General features: G+C 38.6%; 1 protein-coding gene across 1 annotated transcript in view; it reads left to right on the forward strand.

The window, feature by feature from the left end:
* The window catches only part of Tnks (tankyrase), a 138,737-nt gene that overhangs the window by 2,037 nt on the left and 111,001 nt on the right, over positions 1–25,699 (forward strand). Inside the window, exon 2 of the mRNA XM_085680807.2 lies at positions 17,167–17,391. Coding sequence (XP_085536933.1) covers positions 17,167–17,391 — 225 coding nt within the window. The remainder of the gene's footprint in view (positions 1–17,166; positions 17,392–25,699) is intronic.

The raw sequence follows: 25,699 nt of genomic DNA on the forward strand, positions 1-25,699 counted from the left end.
TTTGTTCTGTAAACGTGGGCTTAGGACTTTGCGTATGAATGTTTTCTACAGCTTGGCAGGTACTCTTTGCAGCTGGAGTGTGAGGGACACATGTTTAAGTGAGCATAGGTTCACAAGCGCAGCAGTGGAACGTGGATGTTGAGTCAGCTGTGATTTGGAGCTTATGCTATAATAATCTGTACTTGGTTTTGTAATTGCAGTGAAGAGTTTCTAAGTTATGCTGCTCTTTGAGGGGGCGGGAGAAAGTGTAGTCTGGGGTTTGTAGAAAAGGTAGCTATTAATTTTTTTTTTCAGCCCATACTTAAAAATAGATTTTGTATTGTCGAGATTTCATCAGAACTTTCAGGAATGGAAACCACACTCTCACTTATATGTGGGTTGTACTTTGGCATTTTATATAGTCTTTTACTTAATTTTTAGCAAATTGTGTTTGTGATCCACTAATGGGTAATGACCAGTGGTAGGTGTGCATTGGAAATCATCATCAGATTATTGGATCTATGCTGGATATGATGCTATTGAGTGTGGTGAACTGGCTTGTAAGGAAACTTTCATCTGACTAAATGAAAACTCAAGATTCCTGCTTGTTTTATATGAAATAGCATTCCTTTTTGTAATCTGGCTTTTCTTTCCTTCCTCGCTGGTTTTTTCTCTGTCTCATGAGACAGGTCTGGCGAGGCTCAAGACTCTTCTGCCTTAGCCTGCCAAGTGCTGCCTGGAATTTCAGGCCTCTGCCACTACACTTGGATTCTTTTTCTTTAGACTAAATCAAAGGTTTAAGTCTGATTTAACAAATTGGCTGAGACTCTTTACTTTCGAGTACTTTTCCCCAAATCTGGTTAGTCCATCGTCTCACAAATCTGGAACACCAGTATGCTACCTATAGCTATCTGTGTGTCAGTTGCTCTTTCAGAATCAGTTCACACAGAGGAGTGCGCCTTTCCCAGTCATGCCTTCTGTTCTCCTCAGATCGCTGGAAATTCTCATCTGCAAATAGTGAAACAGTCTTGTATAATTATTTTGTACTTAGGAGGAACTAACCTTGATATAGCCCGCTTTTTTTTTTAACCTCATTTGTGGAAAACAGACAAAACAATAATTATTGAATTCTCCATGGTAAAAAGCATTCTGTAGTTAGCTTACATTTTCACATTTGTTTGTATAACATTAAAGCTTCTTTACATCTAGTCTCCCTTAGATGTAGGCTGAGTAGTTAAAAGTAGTTGTTTGTTGACTAGTACTTGGTTGTTACTATAGTCATTGTATTATCCTGGAATAGATTTTTTTTGGAATAGGTAAATGTCTTGGGAAATTTTAAAAATTATAGCTAATAATAGTTCATTATGTGTTAAATACTGGCAAAACTTTGGAGTGGCAGATATTTCAGAACTTTATTGCACTATGTAGTGAGGAAGTTTAAAGAACACAAAATCTCACAAGGTGTCACCTGTAGAAAGGTATTATGCTGTCTTTTGGAGTATAAAAGAGGCTGTTAATTCTGGGTTTAGAGCAGTTAGGAAACCTTTTTAAAAAGATGGTTTAGTTTTGTTTTTGTAATAGAGGTTTTATTCTATAATCTTGGCTGTCCAGGAATTGGCTCTGTTGGCCAGGCTGGCCTTGAACTCACAGCACTCTGCCTGTCTCTGCCTCTAGATTGCTTCGGTTCTAGGTGTGCACTAAGGTCACTATAGCACTTTTTAAGTACCGCTTTAAAATAAAATTGTCTTAATTCACTTTCTAATGGTGATGGATTTGTAGTAACTGATATAATTTTGATGAAATTCTTTTTACAAAAGAGATCAGATGAGGTATTTTTTTAAAGGTTCAAACAGTTTTGAGGTCTCAGTATTTAGTATTTATTTTTAAAGCTCCATTTTTTAAAATTTATTTGTATGTGTGTGTCTTTGGGGGTGTGCATGTGTGTGGGTCCCCTGAGGGTGCTGGATACCCTGGAGCTGGAGTGCTGTGTGAAGTGGTGGCAGGAAACCTAACTTTGGTCCTCTGGAAAAGCAGCGGGTACTTTTAACCACTAAGTCATCTTTCTAGGCCCTCACAGTATTTACTTTTTTTTTTGAGACAGAGTCTCTACGTATGTCTGGCTGTCCTAGAATTTATTCACTGTGTAGATCAGCTTGACCTTAAACTCACAAAGCCTCCACCATGCCTAGCATGGTGTTTACTTTAGATGGAAGATGTTTGATGTAGGCTTCTATACAGTTAGCTAACATAGTTCTTGAATTGTCCTATATGTTATAAGGCATTTTAGTATCAAAATTAGCCAAAAGTTGAATGTATGTCAGTTTTGCTTTCTTGGTTTGAATAGGACCATCTGCAGCACACATTTAACCCCACAAGAGTTACCCAATTTACACCAGATGCTGAATTTTCATAAAGATATCGTCCTACTTCCAGTACAGTTGTTACTTAAGCTAAGTACATGGTGTCCTCTAACCTGTGGCAAATAACAATCCAAGTCCTGGAGTGGGAACGGGTGCGACCTGTGCCGTTCTGTTCTTTATTGCTGACAACAGCCTTGGTTGTACCTTATTTGACTCTCAGTTTTCACAGAGTCTTACTTCTTTAGGGTAGGTTGGCTCACTGATGTTCCTGCCATAGCCTCCCAAGTGCTGGGATTATGGACATGTGCCACTAAACCCAGCTCCTCAGAATAGAAAAGTCTGACTGTGGTAGACGAAAAGGAACTTGCTTTGCAAATTCCTTCCTAGACTTAAATCCACAGGTTGAAAATAGATTTTTTTTGTACCTTGTGTTTTTTTTTTTTTAAATTGTACATGTAAATCACCTCTTTTTACAGTTCACAAGGAGCTCTGAGTTAGGGAAATGCATGAAGTATCTTTCCTTTTGCTTCAATGGTGTCAGTCATTGGAAGCAGATGATTTAAAGAATGAACCAGCTATTTGATGACGTTACAAATACATCTCCAATAATGAAAAAGATAACAAGCAAACTGTTCTATAAGACCACTTATATTTCAGCCTTATGCTGTCAGCTTAGATATTCTTCAGTGTCTCGGAGTCAGTGTGGGTTGCAGACAACTGAGTAGGTGCCCTGAAGAAGCTGAGTTTTGATGCATAGAGATCCCACACAACTCCAGACCCTTATAGAAAGCCACCACAGAGTCTGGAAGTTCAGTTTTCTGGGATTAGCAGTTACACTTTAAAGTTCTTTAAAAGGATTCATATACAGTTCACACTTTTCTGTAAGTTCTACCCCTCCCACCCCCTGTAATAGATGCATAGTTCTGCCCATGCTCGGTAGATTTCATTCTGTCAGTATATTGTCGCCAAGTTTGTTTCTCTTCTGTTGGTGGACTCTTAGGCTCTTTCAGTTTTGACTATTATGAATAAAGCTGTTATGACATACATTCTTAAAATCTTGTTTTGTGAATATAGGGCTTTTCATTCTTGAACAAAAATTTATGAGAATTACTGGATCTTGGGTTTGGTAAATGAGCATGTTGGAGGTTGCTGGACTGAGGTGTTCAGTTTCATAGAGCAGCTCACAACATAGCAGTGGGCTTCAGAGAAAGCCTGCAGCAGGATATGTGAGTAAATTGAACTTAGACTATTCAGCGCTCTCGCTCCTCTACTGAATCCAATAGAGTGGGCTCAACCCATACCCAGGAGGAGGCGGTTACACAAGGTACACTTAGAGTTTCATGTTGCTTATTGATAGGGGTAACTTTGGAGTAATGCATGGCTAGCAGATTTTGTTGTGTGACCTTCAGCATGTGCGTACAAATACCTGGAATACACAGCCCAATATATCCTTGTATGCTCTATGGTATTGCTTCTAGGCTGCACACTTGTCCAGTATCATGTTAGTGTCTGAATTCTGATAGTAACAGAGTGGTGGGCATTTGTATATAAACATAGGAAATACTTAGTAAAACAAAATATGAAAAGTGAAACATAGCATACCCTTAAAGACATAAGGGGAGTTTGCAAATTTTGAAGAGTGAATAGGAAGGCTTAGTCTATATTTCTATAGTTTTTTGTTTTGTTGTTGTTTAGCATTGTATACTTCCTGCCACCCTAATTCATACAATTTTGTTTCCATGATGTATCAACCCTGATTCCCTTTTGTTTGTTAGAGTCAAGGTCTCTCAGTCCTCTGCTTGACTCCTCTGAGTAATAGTATGTCTGTATTCCCATGTCTAGTCAGGACTTTTCCACTTTATAATCTTTAAAAAAAATTTAAACTTTTAATTTTTTTTGCAATATTTAAGACACAAATATATTGTACACAGTTGAACAAAATATTTTTGTCTTTAGTATCCTCATTCTATAATTTTTTCAATTTTTAAAAATTGTATTTTACATTCTGTGCATTGTTGTTAAACATGTTAACCAATCGAGGCTGACACCAAGTCAGAATCATCGTCATAGCTGTCCTCCAGTTCTTGGTACTATCCATGGAAACTAGGATGTCAGTGTCTTGTCCTGCTGGAATGGCCTTAGGAACAGTACAGCACTGGACCATCTCCTGCAGAAGCAATGCCTTCTAGCTCTGTAAGGACCTGGTTAAAGCTGCTTTCCATGCCCTTTTTAAGTGAATAGTGTTCTTTAAAATAGTGATGAAAGCATAATGTGGCAAATGCACTAACCTAGTAATTTATTAGCATTACCAAATCTACGCAGGATATGTAATTTTATGATGGCGGTGAGAGCACAAGTACATCACAGCAGGTTTGTTTACACCAGAGTCACAACACAAAGTAATGAATGGTGACACACAGCGGCAGTGATATCATTTCAGGAGGGCTTTTCAGTGTTGTTACAATCTTTTCACTGTTGTGTGACTCGATCTCTCCTGGACCAAACACTGTTGTGCAGTTGTGACTATATACTAGGTTACTGGCATCATCCTAGAAGCTGCCTTTCCCAGTGACTGGTCCTGTGTCCTAGCATTGCAGAAAATGGTATATTCTTTTTGGGGCTTGGTTTTTCTAAGAAGTTGGAGTATGAATGTCTCCAGCCTGTGCTCTAACTTGTGCCCAGTGCTCTTACTGATGTAGCAGTTGCCGAGACAGTGGTTATGATTTGCAAATATATTTCTAAGTACATTTTGTTTTTCTCTTTCGTAGATTACTTTTGTCTTTGTGTGGTGTGGTAGGGGTTGACTGCAGTGTTCATGGGTGCTCTTCATGTACTCCACCACTTACTTATACCCCCAGCTCAACACCATGCATTTAAAAGCAAGAAGTTACATAAACATGTATGATTGTTATCATAGTCAGTTTGGGCTATAATTATGCAAGTATAATAGTTGGGTGGCTTATAAATAACAAAAATTACTTTAGTGCCGCAAGGCCTGAGATCAGGGCCCCATCTGGTAAGAGCTGTCTTCTGAGTTGCCGACTACCAACGTTTAGTATATTCTCATGTGCTGAGCAGAAAGAGATACAAAAAGAGACTACTTGTAAATAAGCACTCTCGTGTGTTGGCAGAGACTGCTTGTTCATTTCCCGACTGCCCAGATCCGAAATAATAACATAGAAACTACTAATTGCAGCACTATTAATTACAACCTATTAGCTCACACTTCTTATTGGCTAGCTCTTATTCTTAAATTAACCCATTTCTATTCATCTATGTATCACCATGTGGTTGTGGCCTACCGGTAAAGTTCCAAGCTCCAACCAGCATCTTACGTCTTTCTCCTATGACTATTGGCTTCTCTTGACTCCGCCTACTCTCTTGCTATATCTCTTTCAGCCTGACTATAGGCCCTGCTATAGGCCGAAGCAGATTCTTTTACTAACCAATGGCATTCACAGCATAAAGAGGGGAATCCCACATTACTCATAGTTTTTCTTATAAAGGCTCTAAATTTTACTTGTGTTACCTAATTAATTGCCTCCCAAAGACCTCACCTCCTAATCCTATCACACTGGAAATTTCAGTGCATAGATTTTTTTTTTTTTAAGGAGGACATAACATGAGCAAGCATTGAGTCCACAGGTGTGTCTTCCTGAAGGTTTGACTGTGACTGTGTGTATGTGTGTGCATGTGCATGTGTTCACATGCAGCCCCTTGCGCATGCTAGGTGTGGGGAAGCTGAGAAGGCCCGATAGGTGAGTAGTGTTGTCAGGAAGAGGGAGTACAGTGGCCCCTTTGGGAATGATTCCTAATAAAAGGATGGATTGGGCCAGTAATGTGGGAGCTCCTTCCGCTCCTTCAGCCAGTAGCCTTTAAGATACCAGCCTACTTGGGCATGGTCTCTTATACTATAAATGCAGCTGTAAAGCATGTGCCACTACAACCGGCTTTTTTTTTAAATTATAAACTGATTGGCCTATTAGCTCAGGCTTATTAACTCTTATAACTTATATTACATGGTACATGGCTTGGTACCTTTGTTGGCGAGGCAGTCACATCTTGCTTCCTCTTTGTCTTAATGACAGTTGCAGACTGACCTTTCCTCTTCCCAGAATTCTCCTGTTCTCGTCGCACCACCTATACTTCCTGCCTGGCTACTGGCCAATCAGCGTTTTATTAAAAATAATACAAGTGACAGGATAAAGACCAATGCCCCACAGCAGGCCAGTTCTTCTCTTGGAGCAGGGGTTCTCACCCTTCCTGATGCTTTGACTCTATTACAGTTCCTCATGGTGTGCTGACCTCCAACCATAAAACTGTTTCATTGCTACTTCATAACTGTAATTTTGCTACTGCCATGAGTTATAATGTAAGTATCTGATATGCAGGACATCTGATATGTGACCCAAACGGTTGCGACCTGCAGGTTGAGAACCACTGACCTAGGGCATGTGCATGCTGCTATGCCAGTCGAGCAGCCAGCTTCCTCAGTGAGAGGGGCTTATTGCTTGGGACTCCTTGATGTTAGACATGCCAGATAAGCTGTTTACCCCCTGAGTTTCTACCTTTTTTTTTTAATAATTGCAATATTTTGTAATAAAAAATGAGCTGAGCTATGTGTGTCATTTATGTGGGTTCATGATCAGAATTGTGGGATTAATTATAAGTGGGGCTGTGCTGTGGGAGTTTCTTCCGCTCCTTCAGCCAATCGCCGCTGAGTTACCAGCCCATTGGGGCATGGTCTCTCTCTCTTTAAAAAAAGCAGTGGCTGTCCTCCACTCTTTTTTTTGGCTTCCGGCTCCGCTTCCAGCTCCTGGACTCCTTTCCTGTTCGCGCGGAGGGGCTGTTGTCTGGGACGGTAATCTGTAAGTTTTTTCCCCTTTGAATAAATAACCATTCTATTAATCATAATTCCAAACTGGTATGGGATTGTCTGTGACTTACGCCTTCAGGGCTGTAGTGTGAGGATGACGTAAAAGAAAAATTCTTTGCCTACTATCAAATGAGCCATGTGCCAGAAACAAACATCTCGAAACGGACTTTTAGTTTATTATTTAAAAAATATTGTGCTCCTTATTTTTTGAAGGAGGGAGAAGTCGGGAAATCGAGACAAGATTTCTCTGTATAACAGCCCTTGACTGTCCTGAAACTTGCTTGCTTCATAGACAAGGCTGGTCTTGAACTCACAGAGATCTGTCTACCTGAGATTAAAGGAGTGCACCACCGCCAGGTCTTAATTTTTTTTTTTTTTTTTTTTTGACTAGGGTGAGTTTCTTGGGATTTCATTAAAGCCTAAGCACTTGGGATGATAGGTTTTGAGCTTAAGTTTTTGAAAATTAGTTTGATTTGGGGTAATTGAGGAATGTCTTAGATGTGTTTTGGTGCCCTGTGCTGTTAGAGGCTTCCTCAGATTTTGGGATTGCCATCACCTGCTGGGCTGTTTTGTGAAAACTTGTTTTGCTCCTTGGCTTGGGTTATCTCTTTATTGACTTGAAGCAACATGACCCTTCCACTGTGTTCTTCTCCATTCTTTGTGCAATGGCAGCTCCTAGTTCAGGTTCAACAATGAGTCTTTCTTTTAAACTGTAAGAAAAGGAGAAATATAGTATTAAGGTTCTCTTGTTGATTGTCATTAAATGGTTGATAACTTTTTTCTTTGAGGTAATTTTCTTTAAAGAGTCAAGTAAACATTTGATAGTTAACACTGATGATTCTGTTAGCTACAAGGTCAAACCGACTTTTAAATGAATCTACTTATTGACTCACAATTTTTAAAAGCTAGTCTTCCTATCACCAGTTACAGTTTTAAAAATTAATGAAACTTCCCAATATGAAGCTAATTAAAGTACTTTTCAAAAGATTGATTGTGTCCAAGTGGATCTGACAGAATTGGATGCCCTCATTCTGATGTGTTTAGGGGGTCATTTTGAATGTCCCATTCATCCTGCTAATACATTGTACCTTTCTCCTTTTCTATATGTTTACCTTCTCACACTATGGAAATTTGACTTTTTCAAAAAACATGTCATGAAATTGTAATGAATGATTGCATGTTAGCTATTTTCTAAAATGTCTGAAATAGAGATGCTAACTTGTGCTTTTGTGTAGGAAATAAATCTCGTGTAAAAAATTCTTCTGGACTAATTTGTAGAGCAAGTTATTAAAAATTTGGCTTACCCACTGTTTCCTACAAGGCAATGCCCACAATGTATCAACAAAGTGTATAATTGTTATCCTATTGGAATTTTGTGAAAACAAAGAGAACTTGGTATTCAGTTTGCATTTGAAGAGTTGGCTTTGCTGGAAGAGGTAGCCAAGTGGGTGCTCCACCTGGTTTTAAACGGATCAGCCTCAGTTGCATATCTTAGACTTGTTTTGGACTCTGTCTTCTTTGGGTGTTGATGCATTGTGTGATTTTTTTCCTGGAAATACATGGACACACAGCCCGCCTCCTCCACACCTAAGTATGATGAGAATGGCAGATCAAACGGATGATTCCATCCAAGTTTAGCTTGGAGAAAGAGTGAGTTTACTAAGTTTACTGCAAGGAACTTGAATGACTGGAAGCTGTATTACCCAACAGCCACACTAACTCCTTAGAAAGACAGCCCAGCTTGAGTTTGGGCACAAGTTGCTGGCAGTTTCATGATCATCTCTTCCTCCAGCAGTTGTTTACTCCTTATATATTGTTGGGGAGGGACGTCTTGAGTTTTGAGCAACTTTCTTGTAACGTGAACTTCCTCCCTTTCTTCCAGAAGGGATGTTTGATTGGAAGGATATATCTAGAGAACACTTTGAGTCAAAATATTGTTTCTCAAGCATTTGCGTCTCAGAACTCGTAGGTGTAGTACTTTGTGTAGTATCCCTCCCTATCTCTCAGGGTTGTGAGATGCCTGAAACTGGATCATGCCAACTTCTGGATGTTTTCCCACACATACACACTTACTGTAAGTTTTAATTGATAAATTAGGCATAAGAGATTAGCAGTAATAACATAGAATGTAAGAATTGGTAGTAAATTATATGACTGTAAACTTTTTGTTTGTTTGTTTGTTTTGTTTTGTTTTTTTGGGGGGTGGGGGGTTGAAACAGTTTCTCTGCCTTGGCTGTCCTGGAACTCTGTAGACCAGGGTGGCCTCGGACTCAGAGATCCGCCTGGCTCTGCCTCCTGAGTGCTGGGATTAAAGGAGTGCACCACCACTGTCAGGCACGAATGTAGTTTTGATTTTCTTTCAGGAAGTCCTTAAGGCAAGAGCTTCCAACTTTTCTCTTCATGAAAACACATTTAGCTCTTTTCGATTGTATCTGAATCATCAGCTTGATTAGGTAAAATATTAGTGAAGCCAGGAAAAGCACCGAAATACCACGAGAGCAAGATGGGGCAGTAACAATGTATAGAAATAGATTGGCTACACTAGGCACAACATAGCACAAAGGACATTTCACCACACTGCTACCATGGGTGATGTATGATTTAAAATTTATATGTTAGTTATTTCTTTTCCATATAATACTCCTAGACTGTGACTGACTGCAGGCCACTAGTGCAGAAAGCAGCACTGTGGAGAAAAGGGGGGTGGCTGTATTGACTGTGCCTTTGTTACGTCTTTAGAGACTTGTGGGGTAAATTAAAGTGTAGAAATAAAAATACACAAACTATTATTTGAGTGTAAATAACACTTGCAGTTATATTCTTTCCTAAGCAAAGATCAGTGAGACAAAGGGATTGTTTTGTATTTTGAATCAGTTTAATGCCAGGATTGATAGAAGAGAGCCCAATTCTTGTCTTTTACCTGTCGTCATTGTGGTTATTATGTAGAATGAATTCATGAAACAGATAATGGAGTGTAGAAGGAAGTACTATTTTTCAAAATATGGTTTGATTAATTAGTTTTTATAAAGAGAATTTTCAGCCTTAGTGAATTTTTCCTATTTCTGGCATGTTAAAATTCACTGACCTATTTTTACAGAATTGGATCTTATAGCTATATAATTTAGTCTTTTGGAAAGTATTACTTCAGTATGTCATGCAAATCTTTCGAGCATTAATATCTTAATTTTATAATAAAATAACAGGCAGCACATTTACCAATCTTAGGAAAGTAATGGTTACTGGGAAACTGCTATGGTTATAATAGCTTTGTAATGCTATAAAGTTCAGATATTTATCTGAAACCTTACATTCTATCTTTGAGAGCAAATATTGTTGTTTTCATCTAAGAAGCTACCTTGTTCATCCTGGAGAAAATGTCTGACAAATACTGAGGTCCAAGCGGTTCTTAAACAGCAGCATAGTGTTAGTCAAGTCAGCCGTCACACCTTACTGTAAACTAGACTGTGTGATACTCACTTTGTCAGTCTTATTAAGTACATGCTCTGGAGGCTGGAATTTAATCAAATGAATAGCATTTGCGTGAAATTACTGTGAAGACCTTGTGAGAATGATTGGAGTGGAGTTTGGTGTCTCCCCTTGCTAGTACACTTTCTCTTTCATTCTATAGCTGTCGTGTATTTTCTTTCTGAAGGACTTTGGAAGGTTTTAGCCCTTGAACTTGTTAGACTGTGCTGTGGTGTTGGTCTTTTCTCTCTGGCAGCCTGTGAACTCTTAGCCTGGAGACTTAGATCTTCCTTTAGCAGACGTCTGCCGTCTTTGCGGTGCTTCTTTCCCACCTCCATTTCTGCTTCTCCTCTTGAGTTCTTTCCTTCTGTTCCTGTTTCCAAGCTTTTGGAAGAGCTCTTTAGGAGCTGGGGTTAGGGGTGATGGGAGGATGCTTTCTAGGTTGTAGAGAGTATTGGTAGTCATGCTAGGGTAGAGAACGCCCCAAGCATGGTTTCTCTTAACTATGTTCTCAGCATTTCCCAACCTCTTGTTCTTTTCAAAATGCTGTCACCTTTGGTGCAATTACCTAATTGGGAGCAAGGCTTGCACCTGACGCTCAGGCCTGCTTGCAGTATTTTCCCTTGATTTATCCCTCTACTTTAGAATGGAGCTGGACTGGAAATCCTGTCTTCATATTTCACAGCAGTGAAAGGGACAAGGTGACACTGTTGAGTGTGGGCTTTCTTGGGGACACTGACAGTGTTGAGGAGTGTAGGCTTTTTCTGGTCTCGGGCCTGCCCAGGAAGGATACCAATTTTCTACTATTGAGCTAGTCATTTTTGCATTGGAATATAATCATCTTTTTCTGTCCAGAAAATATTTTCCTACAGTTTGTTTCTAAGCTCCTGGCTTTTTTGTTCCTGGAGATCTCTGCACTGGCCTAGGAAAGCGCTCTTTTATTTCTCTGCTTTTCACTTTTAGCATGCATTTCTTTTTCTACATCAGATTCTATAAATAGAAAACTTGTCAGTAAGATCTGCTTTTGACAAAAAATCAACAGGGACAAAAAAAAACCAACAGGGAAATATACTCCCCTTTGTGACTTTTGATTAGTGATCAGAAGCTGATATATTTTCTAATAATTAAAAGCTAATGTAGTTAGAATACAAATTAGGAAAGGAAACAATAATGGCTGAGTGTTAAATAGAAAACGTTTATTTGTCATGGATGTATATTACAAAGTAACCAGAAATTTGTTACTGGTGTCTGTGGCTTAGTGTTTATTACACTAGATAACACTTACTTGGTGCATAGACGATTTGATGTTTTTAAAGTAAGCTGCAAATTCTTTTCCCAATTCCCAGATTACAGATAGCCGTGACAGCATGCAAATTTTCTTCATGAAATACAGCAAACTTAAAAAAATAATGATTAGAGCTAGAAAGTGGATAGGGTTGGGAGCAAAGGCAGGATGGGTCTGTTGTGACATAACCATCCTCTTAGCTGCCTTCCACACATCAACCAAGACACACACAGACTCAGCTCTAACTTAGCAGAGGTGGAAATTCGTATGTGTAACGGACCTCTGGAATTGCTCACGAGTTGCTCACAGATGCCCACCCAGCTGCTGAGCCTAGCCACAGTGTTAAATTGTTAGTTAGAGAACAGAGTGGGAATGTTGGGTAGAAAGTGTTTAAATGTTCTACAGTTACCTTCTAAGGCCCCTGTGCTGGCAATTTTTTGTCAACTTGGCACAGATGTATTTGGGAATAGGGAATCTCAGTTGACGAATTGTCTCCATCAGATTGGCCTGTGGGTAAGTCTGTGGAGCTCGCTCTTTCTCCTTTCTTTTCCTTCCTTCCTTTTTAAAAATTGATTGATGTGGGAGCTGACCCAGGGCAGATGGTCCTAAGTTGTATAAGAATAAGTGAGCAAGCTATGGAAAGAGAGGATGTCAATAAGGAGAGTTCCACAGGCCTCTGCTTAAATTCTTAAGTTTCTTGCCTCCACAACCCTTCATGTTGCACTGTGCCCTGGAAAGTGTAAGCCAAATAAACCTCTTGTTCTCCAAGCTGCTTTTGGTCATAATGTTTTATCATGGCAGAGAAAACAAACTAGCCAATCTCATGGCTGGGATTATGTAAAACAATAGACCACTGTAATATTTTCCCTTCTAAGGTATCGAGCAGCTTCATCTATCACCACCTGCCTATTTGTCTTTGCCACTTATGTCAGTGTTCTTGACAATTGCAAACTCACCTTACTGTTCCTTTAAGTATCTTTTGGGTGTTCTTGGATCTTACACTACTTAAGGAAAAAATTAAAAATAAATTGTAATATGAACTTTTTTATTGTGCTTCAGTGCTTGTAATTTTGTTGGTAGTTTAGTTAGGAGGAAAATGCCTTTTTAATCTGTTGCTACTGCCATTCATAAAAAAAAAAACTAGTTTACAAGACTCCAAACACCTTTGGTTTTTTTCTTTTGTTAATATTGTGCATGCCACAGTTAAGGTTTAAGTTCGTTTCTTGCAGGCTTTAATCCTAGGCAAACTTAAAATGCTAAATGTTAAGTGGAATGACTTTTTCAACCCCATCTTTGAACTCAAACCTGGGAAATAAACACCAATGACCTTACATTTAGTATTGAAACATTTTGAATGACCTTAATTGTAATATATAAAGATCAGAGTAAGGAATATTGCTAAGTGTATTCAGTTAGGCATGTGTTTTGAATTTAGATTTTTCCTTACAGTGCTAATGCAGTGCAGTGCTTTTCTTGTGTGTATTTTCTTTGAACATGTGAAATAATGACATTATTTAACAGCAAGAATGCTGAAATTTACAAATCATCTCACTTCAGCAGTTAGCACGGAGCAGATGTTGGATGACCTTTTGAAACTGTTGGCTTGCTTCTTTCCCACATGGAATCTCCACAGACTGAATGTTCAACTAGAATTCCAGGACCTTCTGAGTCCACGCCAAGTTTCCATTTTTAGACTACTGCAAGAGTTTCTTCATCTCTTCTAATTTTGTTCTTGTTTTTAATTTAATTTTTATTGTGGTGTGCGTGTATGCATGTATTCATGTGTGCATGTGGAGGGCAGAGGTCCATGTTGGGTGTTCTTCTCAGTCCCTCTTCATCTTACTTTTTGAGACTGAGTCTCTTGTTGAGTCTGGAGCTCACCAGGTCTCTTGTTTAGCCAGGAGCTTCAGGGATCCTTCTGTACATCACACACCACAGTGCCCAGCATTTTATTTTCACACTGGTGTAGGAGATTCAAATTCATATCCTTATGTTTGCCCACCTAGCACTTTATTGATTGGATCATTATCTCAGCTCCTTATTGTTGGTTGGCCTACAAACTTTAGTTTGTTCAGCCTCTACCTCCAAAATTTTGGGATTAGAGGTGTATGCCACCGTATTTGTTTGACTCTAATTTGTTCATCTTTATGTAGTGTATTAGAGTTCTCTGGAGGAACAAAACAGATAGAATTATTACTACTATTACTCTACCACTAGAAAATCAACTTGCACTGAAATAGTGACATCTGTCTCACCCCAAGAAGCTGAGTACTGCTAGTTGCTGAGGCCTTGAGCCTGGGTGCCTAAGCATTCCCAGTCTGGTGTCAAGAATCTGGTAGGTTCTGGAGACTCAGCTTCTCCTATCAGTGAAGGAATGAGCTGCAGCTGTAAGCAAGGAAGGCCACTGTAGCAGGACAGCCTGCCTGCTCCGGCCCCTTTCATCTGGGCTGCTACCTGAAGGCACTGTCACATCAGGTGGGTCTTTCCACCTCAGTTAAGGCAATCTTGAGGCAATTGTCATTTCTCAGGTGACATGCTCTCCTCACATGATTCTCATTTGTGGCAAGTTAACATTTAAATTGAACATCACATTCAGCTATCTGAAAAGCCTTTTAAGACTGAAATAGCATTAAAGTGATTTTTCTTAGGAATAATTTCTCAGGTACTTAAAAATGAAACAAATTTCTACCTATGACTTATAAAGCTATGGCAGATGCTGTTTGTTATTTATTCTTCCTGAATTCATCTCCTAGTTCTTCACCAATAGATAGCTTAATTTTCCTGAGACACCTGTATGCTCAGCTATAAAAGACTTGTTTTTCAACCCGGTTTTGTAGGTGGGCAGATGACACGATTTTGGCTAGGGATGCATAGGTGTTGTACACATCTGAAGAGGCTTGCTGCTTTAATATCAAACATTCTGTGTCCAAACCTCCTCCTTTTTTTGCGTTCTCTCTTGCCTGGGAATCCTGTATCAAGCTCAGAGATGCAGCACTCTGATGACCACAAACTCATAAGCAAGTGAATGCCAAGCCGAAAGGCTTTTCAGACTGTCTAATGCCATTGGCAAATGGCAAATGTGAACCAAATGATTTTCTTTCCTAGTTTGGTGGTGTCACTTGGAGCTGCCTGTGCTTTCCTTATAAAAAGGCCTTTCTTGTCTTCCTGACCTCATCTTCCCATGTCTACTGTTGACGATAGCTAACAGACACATTTGGTCACTTGATAGACCCTTCCTCAAGATCAAGCTCCTCACCATGGCTCAAAGAATTTGAGTGACCTGACTTTGCTGACCTCACCTAGCCACCATTGTCCTTTCCATCCCAATAGGAACAAAACAACCTTTAACTTTTCCCACGGCCAGGAAGGACCGTTGAAGGCCGGGAATAGGGTTGTGGTGTACAGGAAGGAGGGGTGGGTGTGATAAGTAGAACCTCTACCTACCGCTGAAACTGTTGTGCCAGGGTTAACAGCAGACTACAAACATGGCCTGGTGATGGCAATTAGCTTGCACGCCGTAGCTTTACTATTCTGATTACCATAAACTGACTTGTGCTCCCCTCTCCCCCACATACTTCAGCTTAACTTGAGGAATTGTCCAAGAGAAGTTTAATTCTGACTTTATGATACCTGTCTGTGGAATCATATTTTTTTTATTTTGAGAGAGTTTCTAGTACTTGCTCTTCTGAAAATGAGTGAATGTCTATAGATAGCATAGAAAACACATTTCCTCCCTATTTTCACATGATTCTCATTTATTTAATGTATGCATAAAGTGAAGAAAGATGTGACTGTTTCACTACCCTTTAGCTTTGTGTAAGATGCCAGTTTCTAATTTGACCAAGTAAGTCAAATTACTTGGAGGTAGTGCCATGGAGCCACAGAGTGGGCTGAGTTACTAAATGCTGATATGTACAGTTTCCATTTTTAATCCATTGCAATGTAGTTTGTAGTTTTGCCATTGTAGTACAATTATTTTCATGTTATGAATGGCCATTTTCCCTTTTCTCTTGATCTCAATAAATTCTCCTCTTGTGGGACTTGCCTAATGCTGTGAAACAATGGTCCTTTATCCCGTCACTTGTATTATTTTTAATAAAACTAATTGGCTGGTAGCCAGGCAGGAAGTATAGGCAGGGTAATCAGGCAGGAAGTAGAGGCGGGGCAACAAGAATTCTGGGAATAGGGAAGTTTCAGTCTGCAGTCGTGACCCAGATGCAGAGGACTCAAGATGCAACAGTTGCCTCTCTGAATAAGGTACCAAGCCACATGCTAACACAGAGAAGAATTATGGGCTAATATAAGTTATAAGAGTTAATAAGAAGCCTGAGATACTAGGCCAATCAGTTTATAATTAATGTAGAATTCTCTGATTTCTTTGGGACTTAACGACTGCGGGAACCAGGCAGGACAGAATGGCACTCAGTCCACAGCCTAATGTCGCCGCCGTTCCTGACTTTTGTGATGGTGCCCTCCGTTGCCTTTCTTGCCTGTGTGTGCAGTCTTTACAGTGCTTTGGGGCCTATCTGGCTCTCCTTTCCCCCTTTCTAGCTGGAAACTGTGGTACTTGTTACCAACCAGTGTCTGGTTCTATACCTTTAGGTGTGTCTAGTCTCACTTTCTACCCTTTTTTCAGATTCATAATTCAATCACAAATGATGTCACTGAGCCACCTTTGCATGCAGTTTGACTATAATTCCCAATGTATTCTGACACCTTCATTAGTTCTTCCTGCTGCAGAATCCCTTAACCCATTGTGACTGTGTGTTTCTGTTACTTTCCTATTATTTCTCTAGTGTTAGATGTTGTGATTTGTCTTTGATTTGGTTGTTGGCAGTATTTAAAGTATTTAAGTATAAAGTTTTTGTCAGTTTTATAAGTATAAGGTACGTGGAAGTTTTATTTAATTAATTTGTTACGTGTTGCCAGCACTGTTGGATAGGAGTCACCTCATTCAGTTGTATTTTTAACACAGTTGCCGCCCACAGCAGGTGATTAAGAAACAGTTTCTGAGTCAACCGCTCACTAACCAGGGAAGAGCTTTCTTTAGTTCTACTTCTTGAAATGGGGAGGTCAGTTTGAACAAAGCTCATGGTTTTGCTTGTTTATTTCCCGCTTTTTACTCTAGGGTACAGACTCAGGTGTGAATGTTGTTAAAGATTTGACTCGATGTATAAAACATTTCTGCTCCTTTTCTCCAGGTTTTGGAAGGAAGGATGTTGTAGAACACTTGCTGCAGATGGGTGCTAACGTCCATGCTCGTGATGATGGGGGTCTCATCCCACTTCATAATGCCTGTTCTTTCGGCCATGCTGAAGTTGTGAGTCTGTTACTGTGCCAAGGAGCAGATCCGAATGCCAGAGATAACTGGAACTACACACCTCTGCATGAAGCGGCCATTAAAGGGAAGATCGATGTCTGTATTGGTGAGTAGCACTGCTGCCATCTAAGTTTGCTGTCAAGTTTAACTTAAAGTTACTCTTGGGCTTTTCTTCCCTGGTTAGTTGTTCTTGTCACACACAGTCGAGACACAGTCAACTTACGTCTCTTTTTAAACAGCTGCATTCAACCTTTGTCACAGAGAGCCATGAGGTATATTTGGCTACTGTAGGTTGACGCAGAGAAAATCATCAGATGCTATGATAAATGTCTTTAATTTGCTAAAATTGAACACTGGTCAGTTTATTACTCCTGACAAGCCTTGAGTATGTGTTTCAAATCCACTGTACTATAGTGTGTGTTGATGATTGCTTTTGGTTTGGCTCTGGTCAACTTGACACAAGCTAGGATTGTGTAGAAAGAGAGAACTTCTGTAGAGAAATGTTTCTATCAGCCTGGTCCTATGTGCAGTTCATTTTCTTGATTAACTGTATGAGGGGGCACAGCCCACTATGGGCAATGCCATCCCTGGGCAGGTGGTCCTGGGTGCTATGAAGAAATAGGCTTAGCAAGTCAGTAAGAAGCATTCCTTCGTGGTCTCCTCTTCCTGCCCTGATTTCCCTTCATGGTGGACTGGAAAATGAAATAAACCCTGTCCTCTCCAGGTTGGCTTTGATGTTTTTTATAATAATAAAAAGGAAACTAGGACTGCGAGAAACAATCATAGACAGAATTTAGCTTTCCAGTCATTTTAAGTAACTCCTAATTTATATGAATTTTTAGTCATTACTGTGATTTTCATTATATATTTTTTACATGTTTAGATTTTGCTTTATTGCATTAACATTTTTATTTCAAAATCTAAAACAAGCCTCTTAGAAGCCAAGTGTTTTGCCTCCTGAGGGCATCGCTAATTTCTTGATCCTTTAGATGATTGAAATGTGTTTAGCTCGTGGCAGACTTGTGTTCTTTCTGGATGACAGAATGGTGGTCCTTCTGTCTCTTTGTGGATGTCAGCATTTTAGCCCAATGTTTTCTTTGTGCTAAAGTATATAGGCCATTGTTGGCTTGCTCTAGTTAAAATTTTCCCTAAATAGTGATTATGACTGTTTCCTCATAGCCATTTTTCTGGTCTCTAGTATATATTCAATTTTCCTGAAATTGTAATTTTTTTGTCAAGTTCTCTGCCATTATTCTTAGCGACTTTAGCATCTTTTGGCTTCTTTATTTATTTTTTTTTCTTTTCTTTTTCTGACTATCCTTTTAGTGCCTTGCCCTCTGTCACATTCAGGTGATTGTCTCCTCCTGGGCCCTGCACTAACACAGTCATGTCCTATCAGCTCATTTTGAACAACTGCCTTGATAAGCCTGAAAACCTGACTTTAACACTAAACATCTCCGATCCTAAAGCTCTGACTTGTTCTTTTGTACGTTGTAACTGTTGTTGAACTGGATAATTGTTTTTACCTCGTGTAGACTTCCAGCTTCTCTATCAGTACTGTCCCTGACTCCTAGTATCTATTGGATTTTTCTTAGTTGTTACAAAGTTTCATGCTCATCTTTCTAGCCTCTACTGCACCGTTTTCCTGTTTGTGTCTGTCTGAGTTTTTCATTTTGTCTGTACATTATTTTTTTAAGTTAATATCCTTTCTCCCTTATAATCTCTGTACCAAAAAGTAGATGATGAAAGTGCTTTCTTTAATGTTGGTTCTGTTGAAAAAAATCTAAATGGAGGGTTTTTAAGACTTTAAAGAGTAGGTCTCTGCAATCACCAGTTCCTGCAGTCCTCAGCAGGCTTTGCACACATTGCCTGCCCTTTCTTTAAGTTCTTGTGAAGTATAAAAGTTGAAAGGCAAAGGGCACCTTTGGAATTGTTATCAAGGATAGCTACTGTTAAAGTATGTACTGTAGCTATGGGTGTCAAGATGAACTATAGCTTGCCACGGTGATGCACACCATCTGTCCCAGCACTTGGAAGGCAGAGTCAGGTGAATCTCTGAGTTCGGAATCAACTTGCTTTACATAGTGAAACCTTGCCTCAAAACAAAGAAACAAACAAAAGCAAAAGATGTTGTAGACCAGCCTCGACAAAAACACCTCTTACCAGAGTACGGGTATGGGGAATTAGAAATATTAAGAATACAAAGACACGTGATAATAATAAAAGCAGAAACCGTAGAAAGTACCAGAAGGACATTCCAGTGAATACTGAAATTGCCCATGTTTATATTTCCATATGCTTTTATACCCAATTCACAAGGGAGAAGAAGGTAACAAATGACTTCATTAACATGATACAAAGGACAACTCAGAACAGCTAATTTCTTTAACACTTTGAGGCATCAAATCATTAGCATTCTGTTGTTTAGGCAGTGAAGCTACCCTAGACCAAGTATCCTGAAGATATCCACTCCCCAGGTAACCTCATATTACAAAAGAAGGAGCAGAAGTACGTTTGCATATACGTTTGCATAGGATGGAATGGATCTACTTGTATGAACTACCTTAATATCAAAAGAACCAAGTAATCATGTCCTGAGTTGGGGCATGCAGCTATGCTTGTCAACCATTTTGAGCAACCTCCAAACTCTCTGACCGGCAGACAAGGTGGGAATAGGCTCACATTTTTGGGCCTGCACACACACACAAAAAGATTGACTGTAGACTCTTCTACATTTAACTCTTGGGAGCCTCTTAATTTGCCGTTGAAAAGCCTCTGATAGTGTATGTTATACTTCATGAATTCAAGCATAGTTAAGAAATTCTGAAATATTCTTGTGAGGGACAGCTGGACAAAATCATTGGGAACCTTGTCCTTTTTGTTTGAATCTGGTAATTTTGAGGCTAGTGTATAAAGTTGACTTTAAAAATGTTTTTACCTAGTTGGTAGAATGCTACCCTGATGATTTAGAATCAATATGTCTCTGTATTCAAATAGAATAGCAAACATTTGATAGTCATAAGAGTAGAGCACCTAGGAAAGCATCAGAGAAGATGCAAAGAGCATGGGCTCTACTTTTATATCTTTGGCTCCCTAGTTTTCCACTGTAGGGCCAGTGGATACTTACTTAATTAGCGTGTTTCATGATGTGCAGACAGGAATAGTCTACATAATTCACATTGTTCATGATCAAATTGCCAATATTACCAGTGGCACTTGAAAGGGTAGCAGGAATAGTACACATTTAATAATAATGATAGTAATAATAATAATGCCCTTTATCAGTTACTAGATCTAAACTTTAACTCATGTGTGAAGTGCTTTGGTTTCCTGTGTCCTTTATTGATATTTAAGGAAGTCTTGTGAATGGTCTTTAGTCTGTTTCTTACATTGCTGTTCTTTAGCTCTCATAAAAGAAGAAACAGATTATTTTTGTAAAATTCCATTTTGAGTGCTTATAAAATTAAATGAACTGCTTAAGGTAGAGGTAATGGGGTTCATTGGAATGTTTATGACATTCTTCTATTGCATGTAGCAACCCAAAGGTACTTTAGAAACCAGCATATTTTCTCTCTTTAAAGCTTGTTTATTTCTTCCTATCCCCAGAATATAGTCTTCAGAAAATTAAATAAATGTTTATTGAGCATGTGCCATGTGAATACAGAAACTGGTAGGGTCAAATATGCTTCTTTCCGTTCCTATCTAGGGATGACTTCTGTTAGCCAGATGCCCCATTGTGTAATGATGGAATCCTGACCATAGAGTTGTGAGGATATTAAAGAGTTGTTCATAGCAATAGATTTTTGCTTCAGGTCTAGTAATAGCCTGACCATGGTATGCCTACTAAAGAACAGTTAATTTCCTTTTACTGTGTGGAGTATTGTTTTCTAAAGTTAATCCTATACCTTTCTGTTATTTCAACTTGAGGTAAACTTTGATATTTATCACCTCTTTTATGTTTTTTGTGTATGTGCCACCTAACATTAGACTCTGAGATTGTCAAGATCCCTCTTTAAACACTTGAGTGGTGTGGGATAGCTTGCTGCTTCCCTAGCAAATGATTCATTTATAAATCTTAATATATGCATGTATGTGTGTATTTCTTTGTCTCTTGGTGTGTCTATACACACATGTATGTACATCTTATGTCATGGTATATACGAAGACCAGACAACCATTTGGTAGAGTTTGTTTTCTCTGCAATTGCATGTGTTCAGAGGATCAAACTCAGATCACGGGACTTACATAGCAAGTGCCTTTACCTACTGAGCCATCTTGCCTTCCTGACATCAAAGAATTCTAAGGGTGTAGGGCTGTGTGGTTTTCTAATGCATTTAGGATTCTTACTGTTTGCATACTTCAGCATCTAGACCAGAAGCTTTGTAAGCTAAATGAAAAATAACAGCCTGTCTCAATCATAGTAGAAGATCTACAGCATAATCTGTGCGTTTGTATATGTGTCCAGGATAGCTTAAAAATACCAGATAAACACATGGACACTTATACCTTTCCCTCTAACCAAATTAAATGTAGAAGACTTTTGGAGCCAAAGGCCCTAATTTGTTCCAAAGTAAAGGGAGATGGCAGGAGGATCACAGGATGCCCACTGGCCAAACAACTAAGGAGAAACAATACTATTCAGGTTCAATGAGAGACCTTGTGCCAGAAAATAAGGTGGACAAGCAACTGAGGAACAACATCCTGATATCAACCTCTGTCCTCCATATGTGCATGCACATATATACACACAATCTCAATAGATGAATTAAAGAGCATGCTAGTGGTCTTGATGATCTGTGAGAAATAACCCCAAATGTGGAGCAGAATGTGGACATGTTAACATACAGAAATTCTGAAGAATAAGATACATCTAGGAAAGTCAACATTTTTAAAAACTTATATGTGATAGGAGTTCCAGAAGGAAAAGATAAAGAACTGATTTTTTTTAAAAAGTCAGTAACAAATAAATGACTATAAGAAAATGTGTCTTAATTTTGAAAAAGCTTAATGAGCCCCAGGCCAGTTGAGACCCACTGAGGAAGATATATACATGAGTCTAGAAAGGATAAGTAGCCTACACAGAGAAAAGGATATACAGCATCAGAGCCCTGAAGACTATTGACAGAAATGGAGTAACCTGTAATTCTCTTTGGAAAAAAGCACTTCCTTAGCTATTGGCAAGTAAGAAAGGCTAAGTAGCATGTATGACAGGATGCTTGGTTTTGTTTTGATTTGTTTTTAATATACTTTTGACTGTCCTGGAACTTAAGTAAACTAGGTTGACCTCAAACTTTAATCCCAAATACTAGGATGTTTGGAACAAAGCTCCAATTACTTGCAGGCTTTCTTTGTTCATTCAGCAGTTCTTGGTTTTGTTCTGTGTGCAGAGACCTCTTTCTTTAAGAGTCCCAAATTCAAGCTCTGAAAGTTAGGCTTGTTTTCCAGGCTCAATGGCATTTTGTCATAGTGGTTGAAGTAAAAGAGACAAGGTCTTTTTGTGAGTTACCTGTTTCAGGATTGAATAGGGGGTAAAAACATCATCACGCAATTGTGAGGATAAAATGATATAACACAAGTAAAGTCCTTAATATGATATGCATGTACTTGTAGTGTGTTATCTGAATAAGATATCTTCCATAGTTTATAACTCCCCATACTTATTTGAAAATTACAGTTGAATGTAATTTTCCTGTTGCATTATAGGTTTGATTCAGATGTATTTATATTTACTCAAAATGCAAAAGGAAATAATAAGATCTGGTGATATTTTCATAATAGTCGTTTTGAGATAGGATCTCTTTATGTATTTATTCCTGGCTATCCTGAAACTCTCTATATAGACCAGACTGGCCTTGAACTCTGAGAGAACCACCAGCCCCTATCTCCCAAATGCTGGGATTAAAGGTGTGCACCACTGCATTCAGGCCTCATGAAAGTCCTTAAGCATGAAGTCTAGGAAGAGACTGGGCAAAATATTTAAATATAATATCACTTAATAACTTAGAATTTAGTTGGTTATTTAAATGAACGTGTAAAAACAATTAGTTGTAATTTTCATTTTTACACACCAAATCAGTTCTTCAGTTGATTCTTTACCATGTAATAGAATTTTTTGGTGTTTTTTTTCCCCTTATAAAGCTTCAGTGTTTATTTTCTTTCTTCTTCCCTTTTGTAGACAGAAGTTTCTGTCCTGCCCAGGCCCGCAGCCACTCAGTCCCAAGAAACACACAGAGGCTTATATTAATTATAAACTATTTGGCCTGTTAACTCAGAGTTATTGCTAACTAGCTCATATGACTTAAATATACCCATAATTCTTGTCTATGTCTAGACACATGGCTTGTGTCTTAGAAAGGCATTCTCATCTTGCTTCCTCTGTGTCTGGGTGATGACTGCATTTCTGCCAATCCTCTTCCCAGAATTTTCCTACTCTGGTTGCTCCACCTATACTTCCTGCCTGGCTACTGATCAATCAGAATTTTATTTACCAGTATGAGTGACAAGTCTTTCCAGTGTACAAGAGCATTATTCCACAGCCTTAGAAAATAATCGACATGCCTTAATTCCACCAGCTAAGGTCAGATATATTCAGCCAAATGCACTGTCAATTGTAGTAGGATCCTTTGTTCACAAAAAACAGTGTTAGTTTATACTCTTGTTTATATATATTATTTGTCTTTTCACATGTGCATGAAATTAGGCAGCATAAACTCAACTACTAGGCTTGTTAAATTCTCAGTTGGTAAACTGTGGATTTGTCAGTAATAGTGAAGATTTCACTCATAGAGTAAGTAGTTCAGGGCTGGTGATCTGCTGAATTACATAGGCGTTAGTGGGCCTGGAGATTACTTTTGTATCACCCATTAGGAAGCAGTTTTGTTTGGGATGAATTATGTTCTGTGGCAAAGTTGCTTTGTCAAATGAAAATAGTGAGACTGTTGTATTTCTTTTTACTTTGCTAGTGATTTGTAGAAATAGTATGGACTGTTAGAGTGTTATATAATGTTTTATAGCTGTATTTGTAGATGTTTCTGACCATAAGAAGTGATATGCTGTACACGGTAGGCTTTCTGTATCTAGAGATTCCTTATTCATAGATTTATTCAACTGCAAATTGAACATTTTGGAGGTCATTTTTTCTTTTTATTGAAAATGCAGATTTTTTATCTTGCTATTATTTCCTAAAACATAACAGTTTGCTTAGTGTTTGTATTATTTTAGGAACAAGTAATCTATAGTTGATTAAATAATATATAGAATGTAGATTATATACAAATAGAATACCAATAGATTTTGATTTTTTTTTTTTTAGGAAGTCTTGAAACAAATTGCCTGCAGATACTAGTGGAACTACAGACAGAATGATGGCCCCAAAATGTCCATATTTTAGTTTCTAGAACCTGGGAATGTATGTTGCTTTGCAGAGCAGATAAGAATTAAGGTTACAGATGGTTGCTGCCAAGTCAAAGTCTTTTTAGTTGCATTTAGTGCCTAATTAGGTATCATGCTTTCTCGTGTTGTATCATATAACTTCATTGTAACCTTAGATTTGATTACAACAGCATCCATACTTTACACTGTCCATCCCATCATGAGCACTACCTAAAACATCATGGCACAGATTTGAGGCTATCATGTTATGATAGTCTCCTTACTGTCTATACAAAATTTGCAAAGTTTTTTTCCTCTTATAGAAACATAGTAACTTAATTACTTAAAAAAAAAACAAAGGCCTTAATATATCCCCACGGTCTGACCTTAACACATATTAAATTAGCATGCTTGAATTATATGATGTTAGAATATTTGATTATAAAAATTTCTGTTTGAGTTGCTGACTTAATATTCACTGAATTTTATTTCAGGGTAGGACAATTTCCATCCGTTTCTGAAATGGTCCTTAACATCTGCCATTTGGTACTGCATATGTATGTGAAGCAACATTCTCAGCATTGATGATTGTAAAGCCAAAATATTGATATCTTCAAAAGATGTTTTCAATGTGCTACATTGGAGCAGATATTAAGTAAAGTGCTAATACTTTGTGCATGCCTTTGCTTTGTTTTGTTGAGGCAGGGTCTCCAGTAGCCCAGGTTGGGTTTGAATATGCTATCCAGTGGGAGATGACCTTGAGTTCCTGTTTTTTTTTTTAACCTTTACCTCCCAGTACTGGGGTTACTGATGTACACCACCATGGCCACTCAGGCAAAATGTCCTTATGTAACAGTAAACAGTCATTTCCATCTCATTAGTATGCAGCTTTGCTTTCTTCTTTAATAAATGTAAGACTACTGTACATAATCATTATTTTATGGTCTATGTCTTTGTAATTGTCTGTAAATGTTTGGCTTGTATACCTACTTTATATGTATGTACGCCTGTGATCTCATTAACAGTTCTCAGGTGGAGTGGGG

This window comes from Myodes glareolus, chromosome 23 (genome assembly GCF_982192425.1).
Source record: "Myodes glareolus chromosome 23, mMyoGla1.1, whole genome shotgun sequence".
Lineage (NCBI taxonomy): Eukaryota > Metazoa > Chordata > Mammalia > Rodentia > Cricetidae > Myodes > Myodes glareolus.